The sequence below is a fragment of the Salvia miltiorrhiza genome, chromosome 5 (genome assembly GCF_028751815.1).
Source record: "Salvia miltiorrhiza cultivar Shanhuang (shh) chromosome 5, IMPLAD_Smil_shh, whole genome shotgun sequence".
Classification (NCBI taxonomy): Eukaryota; Viridiplantae; Streptophyta; class Magnoliopsida; order Lamiales; family Lamiaceae; genus Salvia; species Salvia miltiorrhiza.
This window is the reverse complement of record NC_080391.1, coordinates 35,272,197-35,290,914: the sequence shown is the minus strand read 5'-3', so window position 1 is coordinate 35,290,914 and position 18,718 is coordinate 35,272,197. Positions and strand designations below refer to the sequence as shown.

General features: G+C 39.9%; 1 protein-coding gene and 1 long non-coding RNA gene across 6 annotated transcripts; one reads left to right on the top strand and one right to left on the bottom strand.

Moving 5' to 3' along the window:
• The first annotated feature begins 8,218 nt into the window (after positions 1-8,218).
• Positions 8,219-10,284, top strand: LOC130986994 (uncharacterized). 5 transcript variants are annotated; one of them, XR_009089526.1, is made up of 6 exons: positions 8,219-8,305; positions 8,555-8,609; positions 8,775-8,849; positions 9,095-9,120; positions 9,202-9,503; positions 10,028-10,284. It is a non-coding gene; the product is annotated as an uncharacterized LOC130986994 (long non-coding RNA). The 5 variants fall into 5 exon arrangements; XR_009089528.1 differs by lacking the exon at positions 8,219-8,305 and adding an exon at positions 8,373-8,418; XR_009089525.1 differs by lacking the exon at positions 8,219-8,305 and having other exon boundaries at positions 8,427-8,609.
• Positions 10,285-14,744: 4,460 nt separating this feature from the next.
• LOC130986993 (scarecrow-like protein 21) lies at positions 14,745-17,761 on the bottom strand. The gene is made up of 2 exons (XM_057910539.1): positions 17,387-17,761; positions 14,745-16,721 (listed from the first exon to the last, which is right to left on the bottom strand). The coding sequence occupies exon 2, from the start codon at positions 16,631-16,633 to the stop codon at positions 14,897-14,899; it is 1,737 nt and encodes a 578-aa protein (XP_057766522.1). The 5' UTR covers positions 16,634-16,721; positions 17,387-17,761; the 3' UTR covers positions 14,745-14,896.
• Positions 17,762-18,718: the final 957 nt, after the last annotated feature.

Genomic DNA, 18,718 nt, shown 5'->3' with positions numbered 1-18,718 from the left:
GTTGTTTCTTGGATGAAATCTGCTAAGGCTTATGCTTTGATAGTTGTGCGGGATTCGAATTCCACTTCATACTCTCCCAACTCTATTGCCCATTTTACCATTTTCCCTGCCAAATCCGGTCTTCCCAAAATCTGTTTAAATGGGAGCGCAGTTCTTATGATGATCTTATGTGATAAGAAATATGGCCGCAATTTCCGCGCGGTGTTCATGATGGTGTACGCCACTTTTTCGGCCTCTGTGTACCTCAACTCTGCTCCCTGAATGATCTTGCTCACAAAATACACTGGTTTCTGGTGTCGATCTTCTTCTCTTACCAGCACAAAACTCAAAGACTCGGTCCCCACGGAGATATATAGATACAAAGGTTCTCCTGGTATTGGCTTTGTTAATACTGGAAGCTTCGTCGAGTAAGTTTTGAGATCTTTGAAAGCCCGCTGACATTCGTTGCTCCATTCGAACCGATTGCCATTTCTCAAGATTCGAAAGAAGGGGAGACTCATTTCTGCCGATCGTGAGATGAATCGGCTCAGCGTAGTTATTCTCCCATTAAGTGTTTGGATTTCTCTAACATCCTGCGGCGCAGTCATGTTCATGATAGCTTTGACTTTATCTGCGTTGACCTTGATCCCCTCTGGTGTGACCTTGTAACCCAAGAACTTTTCTGATTGAACCCCAAAAGTACACTTTTTAGGGTTGAGCATGAGTTTGTTCATTCGCACCACCGAAAAACCTTCTTCCAAATCATCCACATGTGTATTAGCTTTGACGCTGTGCACCAGCATGTCGTCAACGTAGACTGAGATGTTCATCTTCAGTTGTTCTTTAAAGATTCGATCCATCATGCGTTGATACGTATCCCCAGTGACTCAACCTAAAACACCTAAGAGATTGACTCGCAATCGTACGAGGTCGTCCTAGTGTGATAGGCTAACCCAAGTCGTCTCTCAAGGAAGGCTAAACAGGGCTCTGATCATGCTATGCACAGAAAATAGAAAATAAACCTTGTAGTGGACAAATTTCGTATAGCCCATTCGAATAAATATCCGCGGCCCAAGTGCCTAGCCCAATCCAAGTAGCTGAATTATTTTAATTAATTCATACCGTACTCTAGGTCATTAAGGTCCATCGACCCGAACCCTAGAGAGGGCAACTCGATAAACATGCTTTTCTCCTTAGTTCTTTGTCTCTTCGATAGAGATATTTCGATTTCCGTATGCACGTAAGAATGAATTCTCTTCTGGGCCTCCTACTCTGCCATGTCTCCTCATCTTCGCCAGCTCTGGGTTTTCTCGGCAAAGCTTTGCCGGGCCTTTACTCTGCAAGTGACCATGGGTCCAAGTTTAAGTTCATAGAGTCAGGTATTTGGGTCGACTCCCTCTACTCTAAGAGAAGTCCCAAATACCATCCTTATCACTCTTCTAGCACTACGACAAATCTGCACTTTTGGAGTTCTTGCATTTTGATAGTTTTAGCGATGCGGCACCTCTTGTTGCAACCTTGTAGCATTGTTGTTCTTCTGATGTTACAACACTTCTGGCCTGTGCTGTCTTTGTTACCAGCTACCTCACTTCTAGCTCTATCACCACTTTTGTGGAATGTAACTACATCTTTGTCTTTCACCTGGCCCGCTCCCAATACCCCTTCCAAATAAAAAAAACATAAATCAAAATAAGAAAATTAACTCAATCTAACTCTAAACAAGGCATAAGAAGCGCATAGAAAATGGAGTCGTCACGCACACACTTTAAATATGTTTGTCCTAAGCATGTGAATACAATGTTCTAAAAATTAAAAACAAATTACCAAAATACAAATATACTCGAAACAAAGTTCATCAATCTCAACTTATTTTCTCATTATCTTATAAGCAACTCATTTATAAAAAATCACTCAATTATGATTTTGTATTTTCATCATATATCATTCTAATTTCATGTTTTTTTATTATCTCTCTCTAACAAATATTTTCCTTCTCTAACCAAAAATTCTCTCTAAATTTTATAAGATAAATTATCCAAACACATTGACAACTTATAAGTTCTTAAGAAACTATATCTTATAAGCTACAAAAACTTAGGGCACCCACTATGGGGGCGTGGACACCGGTGCTCACCGGGCGCACGCACGCCCCTCTTATTGTCGCGCCCAGTCCCCCCACCCCTCTCCCCCCCTGCACCTGGTGCAGAGGAAGTTTTCATTGGGGTGCGTGTTGTACACGACCCAATCAGAAATTTCCTTCTATTTTATAAACAAAGAAAAAAAATTAAAAATTCGAAAAAAAGTTCGCTGCCCTTTTAGTTTTAGCAGAGAGTCGTTGGCATTTCACTTGAAGAAGGTGGATAAAATCAAGAAACGCAATGTCCTTTAAATTGTAGATTTTTTATATTTTTTAAATTTTAATTAAATTAGGATTTTATTTTTATTGTAATGCAATTTTTAAATTCAAACAATGTAGTGTTAAATTTTAATTTCAATGAAATCTAAGTTGTTAAATTTAATATTAATTTTAATTAAAAACAATATTAAAAATAAAGATTAAAAAGAAAATAAAAAATTTAAGAGTCTTAAATGGTGGGGACCACTTTTAAGAGCTCACCTTAACTCTCCATTGTGGATGCCCTTATAAGCTCTTTAAAATAAACGTAGCCAAATACTAAATCTCTTTAACCTTTTTCGGGTCTACACACTCTTCATCTTTTTGTTGTTGGACAATCTGCTTCTTTTTAGTTATGGAGTCTGCCAAAGACATCGTTAAGACTTCAGGTAAATGAAATTTGTAATTGTCCTATGCCCTGCAATCAAGAATAGTTAATGGCAAGTATAGGATCGAATTCACATAGAGTCAGTGTATCTAGGTTCTCAATGTCACAATTTATAAAAGGTATTTCTCTCTTACCAAAGGTGTCACTCGTCAGTACTCTGGCTAAATACGAAATGTAAATCTGGGCAATAAGTAAAAGCTGAAATAAAACAAGAAAATATCAGTTATACAGGAAAACCTGGTCTGGGTATAGTTAAGTAAGGTATTAGGTAATTTATTCGGTCATCGGTACAAGGGTTTCCATTGTGCTTTCATGTCATTGGTTATGAGCCGTTCGATCAGTGAGTTGTGCCCCCATTGTCACGGTGTCACGTGCATGAGCTCACTCAGCCTTCATCCACGCCCTTAAAATTGGGTGGAGGCGTACTTCCCTCTTCCCTCTACCCTGATAGATTCCCCGTAACAAGCTGTAATTGTGTGGATATGCCCAAAACGCATTATGGCATAGCAGACCCAATGTAACACCCTGTACTTTTCCTTATGTTGGAGGATAGTGTTTTAACACTATTGAGAATTCTGAGATGTCGAGATGCGAGATTATTTTTCTTTTACGACTAGAGAAGACAGATTTTCTATTAAATAGAGTTATGAGTGGACAAACCAATGATGGAGTTAGAATGATGAGATTTGAGAAACGAGTCGAGTTAGAGATGCTGATTGAATTGAGTTGAGATTTTATTTTACTTCTGACTACCGGGAATAGAATTACCGGATACCGAGATATCAGAGACTGACTGTCCTATTAAGAAAATAGGAATAATGAGTTTGACATAGAGTCGAGGAAGAGAGGGAGAGAACCCTTGATGATGTAACACCCTGTATTTTTGGTTACCTTGAAATAGTATTGAAATACTATTGAGGACCTTGAGAGTTAAAGACTAGCTTACCAAAATCGAGAGGAAGTTATCGATGGATGGTAATATGAGTAAAATAGAGATGTTGACAGAATCGAGAATGATGTTAAAGTTGAGATAGAGATGTTAATTGATTTTTGAGTTGAGATGAAAGACGAGAGATAGAGTCGAGGTAGTGATTGAGAGTCACTATAAAAACGATTAAGCTAGAGTGACGATTAGATTAATGACGAGTGATGATATGTTGTTAATGTGACAACTTTGTGAGCTATTTAATTGACGTTATGTGATTTATCTGATATGTGTGCACTTATAATTGAGTAATTGTGGTAGCACATGATTTAATTTCCGCCACACATTCCTACACTTACACTCATTATTTTAATCTTTTCCCACATGTGTGATTAGACAAGTGGCCAAGTGGGGAGGCAAAGTACTATTTGGGCATTTAATGAGCATTTAATGCGTTTAGCTTATCGAGAATAAGATTGGAGATTAAAACAAAGGACCTTTTCTCTCTCTTGCCGTCACTCTCATTTTTCGGCCCTTCACCTTCTTCTTTCTCCCCCACGCCATTCTTTCTCTCCTCCATTGGAGACTAAGCTCGAGCTTCTAAAGACGTATCTATGGTGAAATCCTCCACTAAATCTAGTCCTTAAACACTTTTTACTCTTGATTCAAGAAGATTAGTGGAGTTTAATGCTTGAAGAATAGAGAGAAGATTTCCTTTTCTTGAAACTACTTGAGTAAGTGTTTAATCGTTTGGATCTAGCCTTTATTGTGTGAGATATGTGTATAGAAGGATGATTGAAGCATGAGAAACTCCCCTTCCACCTTTTTCGTCATTTTCGAAAATTAGGGTTCATGCCCTTTAAAAATCTTTCTGGTTCTTTTCTTAAATTGGGGTGAGAAATGTGTCATATGTGATGATTTGAAGTGATTAAGATGTGTTTTGCAAAACTTAGTCTTGAGATATGAGTTTTTACAAAATTCAGTTTGTTTTAAAATTTGGAAAATCCTTGAGGTTATGTCTTGAATGATGATTTGATGAGGAGCATGATTATATGAAAGGATTAATGTGATGTTTGATGAATGTAGAGTTTAAATGAGTTTTGAGTTGGCTAAGATGTTGAGTGATAGTAATTTTTGATGTTTGAGAGTGTTTGATGAATTTTGAGAATGAAAAAGTTGATGAATTTTCGAGTTGCTCTTGATGGCACTGTTCTGCCTTGAGTCTTGTTCTGCTCTACCGAGTTGTGATTCCGCTGGTATGCCAGAGGGTTCCTTTCCCCGCTGGTGCGCCAGAGAGTTCGTTTCCCCGCTGGTATGCCAGAGAAGTCTTTTCCCCGCTGGCATGCCAGAGGATTCATTTCTCCGCTGCCCTGCCAGCGAATTCATTTCTCTGGTATAACGGAGAATTCATCATTTCTCTGCTCTGACGATCGATTCCTCTGACGATCGATTCCTCTGACGTTTGATTCCTCTGACGTTTGATTCCTCTGATGTTTGATTCCTCTGGCGACAGAGAGTTCGCCATTCCTCTGGCGACAGAGAGTTCATCATTCCTCTGCTATGACTAAGAGTTCATTTCTCTGCCTTGACGTGATTTTTCCTCTGCTCTGGCGAGTATTTCTTCTCTGCTCTGCCGAGCTAGTCTGCTCTGCTCTGCTGAGTTTTTCCACTCTGACAACCGAGCATTTCTCTGCTCTGGTCTCCGAGTCAAACTTATGTTTGTTTGTTTGTGATATGTTTATGTGAAGTTGTATGCTTATGTGATTGTGCATGCCTATGTGCTTGTTTGCTATGAGTATGGTCCGAGTTGAGAGTTAAATCGAGAGTAAGACGTGTGAATCCTTAGAAGTCGAGTATGCCTAGGGATTTAGTTTTACTGGGTAAATAGACGTTGAGTGAGAAGTTATTGTTGAGACGAGTTTGGATTTTAGTAATGAGTTCTAACTAAGGTTTGTTTTATCACATGAACTTTCATGATGATGTTGATGATTTATGAAGATCCGAGCGAGACGAAGAAGTAAGTCACCTATTCCTATCCGAGCTAAGCGAAGGACTACAGGTGGGCAATATTTTGAGTATACATTTATCGTATGAGCTTTCTAAAGTAAATGATGGTGATATTGATGAGTTTATCAAACGATTGAGATAAATGATGTTTAAGAACTGTTTGACTTGCCAAATTTTTGATGTTGAGCTTGTATGTTACCCTCTACTGATGAGACGAATTCGGTCCTGCCACAAGCGGGATTTTGTGCACAGAGGTGACTGTGAGCCGTCTTCGGGTCGGCCAGTCACGGTACTTGAAAGGGAGGCCTATTTCTCAGTACCGATAATAATGAGTTGTAGATGTGGTACATGCATGATGAATACTTTGATAGCGCTATCGTTTACTTATGATGTTATGATTATGAAAACTGCATGCACAGATTCTTTGATGCTAACTTATTTCTGTGTATTGCTGATGATATGGCAAGTTTCAAACATATAGCTCTAAGAGCACCTTTCATGATGTTTCTTTAGCATTTGCCCACTGAGTATTATTACTCACGCCCTGCATATATTTCTAAATGTGCAGGTTAAGCTTTGGAGCGAGATTGGACTGGTGCTGGTGGGGATTGTTTCGTTGATGAAGTATCCTTGCTGCTATCCTTTGATGTTAGAGTCTTAAGGATGATGTACTTTGCTTTCTTTCTGATATTGATAAAACCTTAGCGAGATGATAATTTATCCCTTCCTAATCAAGCAATATACTCGCGGTTATATGTCTTCATACATATAACTGTTACGCCTTTTGCTGTGAGACTCTTAATGTTATGCTTCTTTATGGAAAATAAGTTGTACCCGTTTTGTTTTTGTTCTTGAAATTCCCGATAATTAAGAAGTTATAACGATGTTGACGTATATACCCTTGAGCCGAGTTTTAATGCTTTGCCTTAGCATATTTTGATGTGAGCTTCCGCCCGATGTGTAGTTTAGTTTTATTGTTCTTTATTCATTTATATTAGTCGTATCGATACTCGTACCCCGCTATTACTAGCGTTGGGAATCGGGCCGCGACACCCAAATAGTCACATGCATGCCCAAAGGCATACTACCACCTCCCGCATTCGTCGCACTATGTGGAGCAGGATTTCTTCAAACTTTAATCCATGTACTGCTTGTAACCTGGCCTTGCCCAGAGCGTTACGGGCCGCATAAAAGCACCAGGTTTGCCCAAGTTGTATTGGAATTTGGCCTAATGCTTCGGGAATATATTTGCACAATTATTAAGTACGTTTTAACCTCACGAATTATGGTTAACCTATGCTAAACGTTGACTTAGCCTATATCAAGTATATAAACTTAGCTACACATAATTAAAGAAGTAAAGCTAAGGTAGATGTAAAGATAAAACATACTTGAATTAAAGATGTCTGGGCAAATCTTAAAAGTAATCTTTGTCGGCTCCAACTCCGGGCAAAGCAAATAAAAACATAACACTACAAGAAAATTGAGTATACATGACACTGCATACATGACGCTTTTTATTAAAAAGTGTCATGTATGAGCGCCTTTTTTGAATACATGACGTTTTTCAAAAAAAGCGTCATGCATGCAGTGTCGTGTATTCAATACATGACGCTCTGCTGACACTTTTAGAAAAAACGTCATGTATGAGCGTCATTTATTCATAGTATAGATGACGCTCATTACAAAGCGTCATATATGTGCGTTAATTTAAATACAATACATGACAATTAATCTAAAATGTCAAGTATAATTAAAAGAAGCGTCATGTATGTACATTAAATTAATTGTTATCCATGACATTTATTCATGTGGTAATGTATAATTTAAAGTAAGATTGTAAAACCTCAAAGTCAAAACCCTAATTTCCTAACACTCTCTCTCTCGTCCGCCTCCCCAGCCTCCAGTCCGCCGCGCCGCCTCCCCGCTCCGACGCGCATCCGGCAGCCTCCTTTCCGGTCCGACGCGCCCTCGGCCTGACTCCGTCTGCACAGCCCCTTAATCTACCTCTGCCTCCTATCAAATCATCCGCCCTACCTCTGAATCCCAGTCCGCCGCCCCGCCTCTCCCTGTCTGCCTCGCCGCCATTCGCTTTTCCCCGATCCGCCTCCGTCTGCCTACTTCAGCGTCTCCTCTGTGCGCTTGAATTCCAATCCGCCTCGCCCTGAATTCCAGTCCGCCGCGCCGCCTCCCTCTTATCTGCTGCGCCTCCATCCACCTCCCCCCTGTCCGCCCTCCGTCCGTCTATGTCAAAACCCTCCCAAATGAATTCAAGTTAGTTTATGGTAATAGCTCTCAAATTCTTTGCTTATACATTTTAACTATAAACTGCCAAGTCTTATGATCATTTATGTTTCTGTATTAGTATTAGCATTATTAAGCTATTTTTAAGGCATGCAGTTACTGGATTTGATGATAGTTAGGCTTGATTTTGGTAGGTACTATGATTTGAACTAAGTGGATTTAATTGTTTTTCGGCTTTGGATGTAGGTAGCTGATTGGAATGAATGTTGTTGATGAATTTTGGGGCTATTGCAGTTTTGATGAATTTGAATATGGTGGTGATGGTTGCAGCTGTGAGTTTTCTTCCTTGCATTATTTGTCTCCAAATGTGAGATTGGGCTCTTTTTTTTGGATTTCTAAAAATTTGCAACTTTGCTTTGTTTGTGAGGCTATTGTTGTTGATGAATTCTAGGGCTATTGAAGTTTTGATAAATCAACGGGGTATACAGATCTCACACCCTCTCTATCTCTTCTCTATATTTTTGGTGCAATTATGTACTTAGATTTCATGTATAAAAGAATAAAACACTTAGAGAGAGTTGGCATGCTCTAACAACGATTTGTTTATCTGCTGCAGCTGAGAGGAGCAAAAATTCTGAAAATGAATTCAAAACCCTCCCAAATGGTCTCAAGTTAGTATATGATAACAACTCTCAAATTCTTTGCTTTTACATTTTTACTATAAACTGCTAAGTCTTATAATCATTTATGTTTCTGTATTTGTATTAGCATTATTAAGCTATTTTGTAAGGCATGTAGTTGCTGAATTTGATGATAGCTAGGCTTGATTTTGGTAGGTACTATGATTTGAAGACTAGAGACGGACTTGAAGCTGTAAAGGGATCTCGGGTTATAGTATGATTGTGGCACAGGTGAAAAATTTCAGTCTAGTTCCTCAATAGTCTCTATTTGCTTACTCTGCTTTCATTTTAAAGAAGTAGTTCAGTAGCAGAGGCATTCTGTATTTTGTTTAGTTGTACTTGTTGATGGATATTTCTTCGATTCATGTTAATGGTAGCTATTACTCAGAAACTGTGCAACTTACTTAGTACTAGAAAACTTACTTAGTTTCAATTATGGTCTATGTTTAATTAGGTCTCTCTTTATGTTTATGCAGTTAACACTTGGCTATGCTCCTAATTGGTAAGTCTAGGAAGAAGTTGCTGAGTATATGTATTTGATTGTTTAGATCATTTAAGCTGATTTGGCTCTGTTTCTGAAAAGGAATTGCCAAAAGAGATACAACAACCCTAGAGGAAGAGAGCTGGCAGTGCTAGCACTGTGTCAAAATGCAATCACCCATGCCAAGTCTGCAATTCATTTCTTGTTTTTTATGTTGATTCCAATTCAATCTTATTAATCTGTTATGTGCCATTGTGAATGTGATTGATGGTAATACTACGGTGGCAGTAAGACTTTAAGAGCAGTCGATGTGAGCTTCCGCTATCGGACACTCACAAAGGTGATACCCTGAGGCTGCTCTACATTTACAAAAGATGGGGCATCTTGCATTTACACTATCAAAGGTAAATTCCATTTACACTATCGTATATGTAGTTGGTGTTATAGTGAGTCTCTTTGTTTTCTGTTGAAGAAGGGGCTGGGTCGGGGCCGGGGTCGTTTGTTGTGAGGAAAACCTATTCAGGTGTGGCGAATGCAAAGCCAACATCATCTGCTAAGTACTTCATAGAACAAAATAAAATCTCTAATGATGTAGTGAACATTCGTATACTAACACAACACAAAAATATTAATGAGAGATGCTATGATTCTGTTTAAATAATGTTGCTCCTTGATTTTGCATTTATAATGCAATTTATGATACTGCTGCTATACCCAGAGAGAGAGAGGAGAGAGTTGTGGCAGTTAACTAGGATAGTGTCATATTGCCTATTGCATAGCTGCTGCCCTTATCCTTGGCAAATATACTGAAAATTCGAGGAGAATAGTTGTTTTGTGGTAGTAGTATTTGTGAGCTCTTTTTGTTCTTTTACTCCATACACCGTTGAGATTTTGTTGTGCTGTTAATTTTTGTATTCTGTGTCTAAAGCGGTTGCTGAGAAATCTGCATGGCAATTTGCGGAGGAAAATAGCGTGGACATAGTCGTGCTGAATCCAGGAGTGGTGGCTGGTCCTATTATGGTGCAGCTTTTTAGATGTTGTAGGATTGTCATATGAAAAATACTATTATGGTGTAGCTTTTTAGATATTCATTATGGTGTTGGGACATGTTGTAAAACAATGGATCTTGTTTTGTGGATGTTGGATTATTAGTTGTTATCAATGTTTAAATGAGCATTTTCAGTATGTGTTAGTTTGTTATTTAATAGTACAATGTATTCATATTTATAAATATAAAAACAGGAAAAAGTAAATATAATAGGAAATATTATATTTAAATTTTGAAAAAGCATAGATGACGGTTTTCAACTGTCATATATATACCTAAATTGTCGTATATGTCAATATACATGACGCTTATAAAGTGTCAAGTATGACAAACATACTGTCATGTTTTTGATTTTACATGACGGTCAGAAAGCGTCAAGAAAAAAATATGAGTGTCATGTATTGTACAATACTTGACGGTTTCAAACCGTCAAGTATAGATACAGAACCGTCAAGAAAAGTGATCATACATGACGGTTATTAACCGTCATCTATACTAGGGACTATTCTTGACACCACCAGTCTTGACGGTTCTGGAAGGGCATAGATGACGGTTTTTAGCCGTCATGTATGAGCGTTTTTCTTGTAGTGTAAAGAACGAAAGTAAAATGCCTTTCGGCCTTGTTTGCTTCCTCATACGCTCAATACATGAAAAATATACTAAGGAACAAGATAAGGAAAGTGGCTGCGTAGGGGTGGCTCTGGATCAGTGCACTCCGTCGAGTGTTAAAGTCTCCAAAAACCTGCATATGGCTGGAGGTGTATCCATATTTATAGAGAAGGCATTGGGCTAGGGCTCTGGCCCAGGGTTAGGTGCTGGATGGGCTAGGGTTTCACATGAGGTTCTTTCCTTATCCGTCGTGCCCTAGAATCTGCAGATCCTCCTTGGGTTGGCAAGAATCGCTCATGGAAGGCAAGTGGATCTTCTTTCTTTTCTGAATCTGCATCAGAGGTGCCGTCGTGCCGCTTGCTGCAAACTTCTCTCTTGGTCTTTTTTCTCTACATTTGTTCCCTCGTCCTTTGGTCACGTCCCTGTCTTCTGGGTCTACCGCCCGAACACAATCCGAACCCGCACGAGACTCGATATGTGCTTTGCCCTTGTATGAACTCGGGTACTTGCCTCTCTTGCGGAATGGAGCTTGTTCTGCCATGTACATCCCTGCACACCTATGTGCTCCAATATGTGTCATCCAGACACAAACACACAAAAATGACTCGATCTAGACCTAAAACAGACTCAAAAGAGCACGAAAAATGGGCTCATTAGAGTCTTACTCTATATGTCATTTCCTACATTTCTTTTCCTAAGTGTTTAAGTTCATCCTCAATTGCAGGAACCACTAAATTTCTGCACTTGTAAACTCTACACGATCAAGGTGAGTGGTTGACGTGCCCATTTTTCGTACTCTTTTTACGTCTATTTTTAGGTTTAGATCGAGTCTTTTTACATATTTTTGTGTGTGCTTGTCCCTGGGAGAGCATGTTTTGGGCACAGGAAGCGTGCAAGAGGCATAAGGAGGGAACAGGCTCCATTCCGTGAAAGAGGCAAGTACCCGACTTCAGACAGAGACACAGCCCACGCTATGCCCATATCGAGTACCACGCGGGATCGGGTCATGTTCGGGCAGAAGGCCCAGATGGAAGCCACATGAGCAGAAAATAAGGGATTGAAGGCAAAGGAAAGGAGGCCAAGAGAGAAGTTGCAGTTGGGCACAACTGGAGTGGATAGGCACAGGCAGGAGAATCTGTCCCTCGGGACCAGAAAATGAAGAAAATCCACTTACCTTCCACAGCCGAGATTCGTTGCCATACTAGAGGCTCTGCAGATCCTAGGGCACGCCGTGGAAGGAAAGAACCAACCATGCAAACCCTAGCCCAGCCGCCGCCTGTTCTGGGCCAAGCCCTAGCCCATGTCTTCTCTATAATATGGATGCACCTACCCAGAAGGAGTTCGGAGAGTCTTCGACAGCCCTGAGAGTTGAAGTTCGGTGAGTGCACTGATCCAAATCCACCCCCTACGCTGCCACTTTCCTTGAATAGCTTTCCTTAGTTTATGTTCATGTGTTGAGTGACTATGAGGCAGATACACGGCCACAGGCCACTTTACTTTTCTGTTTTATGTTTTGTTTGTCTATGCCCAGAGTTGGTGCCAGCAAGTACTTTTTTTGATTTCCGCCTAGACAATTTTCAATTCAAGTATGTTTTCTTTTACCATCTTTGCCTTTATTTTATGTTTATGAGTAGCTAAGTTCCTTTGCTCGGTATGGGCTAGTTAAGGTTGATATAGGATAATAATAATTCGCGAGGTCAAATTGGGCACAAGATTTGTGCAGTCACATTCCCGAAGCATTTGGCCTGATGCAAATACAACTTGGGCAAACCCGGTGCTTTATCCGGCCGATACTGTTCTGGGCACGACCAAGTTACATGCAACAAGTGGATCAAAGTTAGGAGAAATCCGGTTCCACATAGTGCGGCAAATGTGGGTGAGTTCTAATATGTCTTCGGACATGCCTGTTGACCATTTGGGTCCGACAACCTTAATGCGGTGAAGCCACATGAAGGGCGTGGATGAGGATGGGGTAGGATGCGCACGTGACACCTGAAAGGGGCCCATCCTATTGACGACTGTCCATAACCAAATATGTGATCACACAATGAAAATCCTTGAACCTGTGATCGAAAGAATTATCCCATATCACACCAAGACTATGCCCAGACCAGGTTCTTTTTATTACTGATTATTTTCTTGTGTTTTATCTTTCAGCATTTACATTCTGCCCATAGATAGATTTCAATTCTGTTTTGGCCACAGATTGGCGACTGACATCTTTGCCCAGAGACGAGCAACCATTATAAAGCTTGTGACACGAGTATTGTGATACACCGATTCCCTGTGGGTTCGACCCTATTACTTGCCATTAAACTAACCTTAACTGCAGGGCACAGGAAAATATAAATATCATTTGCCCGGAGTCTCAACGACGGGCTCCAGCAGTGGTCTTTTGATTTTTTAAAAGAGAATATGCACTCATATAGCCATATTGAGAAATGAAACTCAATTTTCGGCCACCCATCTAAAAACACAAATTATGGCCATTTTTTACAATTTCGGTCCAAAATACCCTTGCCTGTGCCCTTTCTTTCCCTCGCCCACTGCCCCGCTGCCACGTCGCCCCGCGGCCACTGGCAAGCCAGCTGTCACACCTTCTCTCCCTCGCCCACTCTCGCTCACGCCGCATTGTTAGCACCCGCGCCTCTCTCCACGGTTGCCCCCTTCTCTCGCACCCTTTCTTTTGGTACAAATGAGCATAATTGTGCCTAATGAATGGCACAATTGGCACGAATTTCTCCATTTGTACCATCATTCAATCTTCAGTCACATTTGGAACAAATGGGCATAATTGTGCCAAGTGTAGCTAATGAATGGTACAATTGATATGAATTTACCTATTTGTACCAACTATACCATCATAACCCGCGCGCCCCAACCCGAACCCGAAGCCCAACCCGCAAGCAAACTCGAATCTGGTTTGCCTTTTTTAAGGCAAAATAGTTCGAAAATGTAAAAAATTGCCAAAATTTATGTTTTTTAGATGTCAGGCCAAATATTGAGTTTCATTGCTCAATATGGTTATCTCATAAGTTGACTCTTTTTAAAACTACAGGTTTGATACCAATTAATGGTTCCAAAAGTGGGTTTCATTAGATTTATGGGGTCTCCTGAGTACAATTTTCCACCATCATGCTTTTACTATTGATATCACAATTAACTTTTGATTTGGTAGAATTAGGGATGTTAATTGGGTCGGTCCATTCAGTTTAGGGTAAGCTTATTCAATTTCGGGTTATTCGATTTATTTTTATTGTGGTCTAAAATATTTTGACCATTATCCTAACCTATTCAATTTCGGACTAGCCTATTGTGCCTACAAGTTTACGATTATTTTTATATATATATGAACTTATGTTGATAATCTTATTCTTGTAAACAAAAATAGGTCGTACTTCTTTAATCAACACATTTCGCCTCGTTTTAAATACAAAAATTAGTGTCATTTTAACGTAAATTTATATAATAACTAATAAGTAACTTCACTACCGATAAAAATTAGATATAGATTTAACATGAATGATTATTTTTCTTTAAGTTCTATGTCATAAAGTTTTTTTATTAATCGTTGGAAAAAACTAAAACATATTTCACAAGAATCAAAATCTCATTTTCGAATTAAAAGAAAGTAATAAAATTTAAAAATTAAGCAACAAAAAAAATCGATTAATTAGACCAATGCACTCGATTTTCGAGCTAGCCATATAGAGCAGAAGCTCGAAGTGAGCGCGTATGACATCAGAATGACAAAGCAACATACGGCATGCTGTTGAAGCTCTGCCATTCACGCCAAATTAGCTGTAAACGTTTATTTGAAGCTTCCGTTCCGTTTGGCCAGGTTGTCTCTCCGCATGCCCATGGATTCAACAGCAGTAGGAAAAGTTTCTGTATTTCCTTGATGGGAGATAGATTAATTCATGAACAATCAACTAATTAGATGGAGAAGGTAAGACATAACTTTACACAAAAGATGAGACCACAAAAATATTAAAAAGAATGAACTCACTATTAGAATTAAAAATTACACGTACAGATATTATTGTTCTACTAATAACTAGAGCACAACATCATCCAAAAGCCTATAAAACGAAACTCTGTAATTTCTACAACTATAGCTGTCCAGCTTCATCTTCATCTTCAGTGCCATGCAGAAGCTGACACTAAATTCCTGTCTTTCCATCCCAACAGCATCGCTCCATCTTTCTCCACTAAGGTGTAATGCTCAGAGTAGCATCTCAACAACCCCTTAATCACTGAATTCACGTAAGAACTCAACGGATACTGTCGGAAACCCGCCATCATAAACCTCAACCTCCACTTCCCGAAGAGCTCGTGTCGTTCCACTCTCTCCTTCCCTTCGCAGGCTATGATGTTCACGATGTCCCTCGCCAGGCACTGCTGCTCCACGTTGATCCGCTCCTTCTTATCCCTTGGCATCGTCACATCTATTGACTCGAACATGGCCGAGTAGTAGTCCAGTGTCTCTTTGAACCGCGGCAGGAATGGAGCAGTGTTTGTGTTTGATTCTTGCTCTACCAGAGTCACCACTTTGGGGTTGAGTGATTTCACCATCCTCAGAAGTCCATCCCTTGGGTTCGACACATCAACACTCTCATCCGGCGTGTGGTGGAGCTGCAGTGGGAAGTTCACCGCCAGGGCCTCACCGGGCCTGATGTCCAGCATCTCTCTTGTGATATCCGGAGCAAAAACCGGAACAGCATGGAACTCGACAGGGATGTTGAACTTTTTCGAGATTGCTGCTAGGCGCCTCTCCACTGCTGCTAGGCCATCCCCACGAGCGTGTTTGGAGACCGGGTCGTCAATCCCAGTGATACGAACGTGTGGTGGGCCGCTAGGCCTAGCAGCAAGCGCTTGCAAGAGAGTCATCCACTGAGTCCCTTGCGAAATCTGGAAGTCTACTATATGGATACGGTCCTCACTCTTACACGCTTCTGCAATCGCCCCATTTGCAGCCATATACCCAAATTTCAGATACGGGCATATCTCATACAGAATGTGCATATAGGACAGCAAGTCCTTGCTTTCTGGCTCGTTACACTTGAGGGCACGGTAGATGTTGGTGCCAGAGGACTCTTTCCGTGCTATCAGCCCTTCTACCAAGTAAGCACCCAGGCGCTGTATTGGTTCTCCACTAATAGACACAGCGGCACGAGCATGCTCTACTAGTTTCTCAAACTCTGCTGATTTATTCTCGTAGAGGGCTCTGGCACAAGCCATCAGCAGCTCTTTCAGATTATTCGGAGGGAAGGCAAAGTCCTCCATTCCTCCCTGAGGACTCTCAATGTGAACTTGGTTCGCTGAGCTGCTAATCCGAGAATCACGAGGTGATTCAGACTGACACGAATGAGACCCCTGAGCTTCCTCGTTCCATGCTCTTGGCCTCTGGTCAGGTGTTCGAGATTGCCTGTTTCCACCCAAAAACGGCTCTGATTTCACCACTTGCTCATCCAACTCCGGAGCCATTAGAGCACTCTCCAGTTCCAGCAAAGCGTGTTCTATGTTGTGATTGCTATTTGCATTTGAATGAAAAGCAGGCACACCAGAAGCAACTGACGGACTATCCTGGTGGCAGAAGGAAAAAGGCCTCGATTGTTGCAGGTTGATGCTGTAATCCACTGAAGAATCAGAGGAATGAGTGGCCTCAGAGAGATAATCGGATGAACTATGCTGCTCTTGGTTATCAATATACACAGTGATCGCGTCAGCCTCAAAGTGAGGAGAGAAAGGCGAGTTGGGCGAGTTTCTTGAATCAAATTTCAGAGATTCGAACAGCCTTGTTGGTATGGAGGAAACAGTAGGATGAGAATCGTAGGATAAGTCTGCATCACTGTATCCATGATAACGAGAGTCCATTCTCAGCAACAAGCATTGGCTTCTATTTATCACCAAATTCTCAGCAGAGTTCTAACCGTTTAAAGCTAATATTGCTCAAATTATCGACCTGAAAAAAGAAGGCACCATAAATATACACGATGCTGCTTTCACATGAAAAAGGAAAAGAATACTTAAATCTTTATCAACTACATTAAAATCTGAAACTATTAATAAAAAATCCTAAACAAATCATCTTACATAAACAAACAACATAACGAATACACGCACGATAAAAGCCATAAATCGATCAGAACACTTGAATAAGCAATAGAGATCCATACCAAGAAAATACCGACACCCAAATCGAAAACATCATTAATTTCTTACACTAAAACATGTGGTTGCAAACAACAATAATGAAGATCTAGAAGCACGAAAGATGGCATACTTGTATACATAGCGAGAGAGAGAGAGAGAGAGAGCACGGCAATGACATTTATTGATACGGTTTGGAGGCAACGCGATCAAACACCAATCCCTATTGCTAATTTCAACTCTAGAGAAAAATCAACCCCTTGACCACGCCTAAAGGTCTCTCATTATTTTAAAGCAAAACAACTACGACTTGCTCACAAGGGTCAAATCAAACACATAACAATATTCCCTTATTGTTTTTCCTTCTCCTCCAACCAAAGAAAGCAAGAATCGTAACCTAGAAAACACTAGAAACTGGGATTGGATCAAACAGCAAGAAATACGATAAAATGTGTAAAGGGCTAAAATATAAAGTACCTGATATTGTTTGCAGAGATGAGGTTGAGTTAATCAATTAAATGGGTGTGAGTGTGAATTTATGAAGAAGAGAAAATGTTACAAGTCGTAGCCGAAAGAATGAGCGAATGGAAGGTGGAGAGTTTATATATAGACAAGATTCAAGAAGGTGAGCGGAAACTCTGACGAAGTTAACGGTGACGGTAACGGTGGGCTGACTGGGGGTGTAGGGTTCGGAATTATATTGACGTTGACGGCATGGCTGACGAATTAATAGATGGCGTTCTCGCCGACCACACGCTCAACGTTAGTCACCAACGTTCTTCAGCTGTCAACATAAACTCGGCTCTCGCTGAGTTGTTTCTTACTTATTTAATCTTTTCTTTCTCCGTTTTGAAAATAGTTTCGTTCTATACATGTTCGACCCCTTATTTGTACGGTATATTTATTTTCAAAAAAAAAACTGTACGGTATGTTTACCACATATTAAAATTCGATATAATTATAAAAAATTATACTCCCTCCATCCACCAAAAATGAAGCACATTCCTTGAACACGGGTTTAAATAAATTGGCGGTTAGTGGACAAAAAGGTCTCACCATTATTTGAAAATAAGTAGTTGAAATTGAATTAAAGTTGATTTTTTTGTAAATAAGAGATATTGATAAGGATAAAATATATGGAAAAGTGGTGCGCCCATTAGAGCTGTCAAAACTGACCCGGCCCGATGGGCCGGCCCGGTCCGTCCGGGTTTAGGGCTAGGCTGGGCCCTAAAAATTGAGGTCCATAAAAAATCGGGCCTAAAAAGCCCGCCCAGTGAGCCCATCGGGCTGATCGGGCTTTTGGGCTAAAAAGCCCGGGGTTTTCGGGCTTTTTAGCCCGCCCAAAATTAATTAATTAATATTTAAATTATATATTTTAAAACTCATAAATTTTCATATTAAATTCTAAAAAGCTATTCTACCGTGCATTTTTACGGGAAAATAAGTAAAATAATTTTAAAATGAAATTCTAAAAGCAATTCATATGATGGTTACGTTTTGGGCGTCTTTAATGCAGACATCTCATGCATCAGGTATTGTCTTTTCTTTATTCTACCATGCATTTTTAAAGGAAAATAAGAAAAATAATTTGATTGTATATATAGGAAATAGACAAATAAAATAGACAAATAAAATGATTAATTAATTATTTTTCTTCGTTTAATGTACACAAAAGTTATAATTTTTTTCTTGGTTTAATGTCACAAAAAACATCTTTTATATATATATACATTTTAAGTTATTTTATTTTTCATTATTTTTGTAACGAAAAAATATGATTTCAGGAAAAAAAAAATAATGGACGGGTTT

What these genes read in the sequence shown, in the direction of transcription:
- LOC130986993 (XM_057910539.1), bottom strand. Translation starts at nt 16,633, where the DNA reads ATGGACTCTCGTTATCATGGATACAGTGATGCAGACTTATCCTACGAT.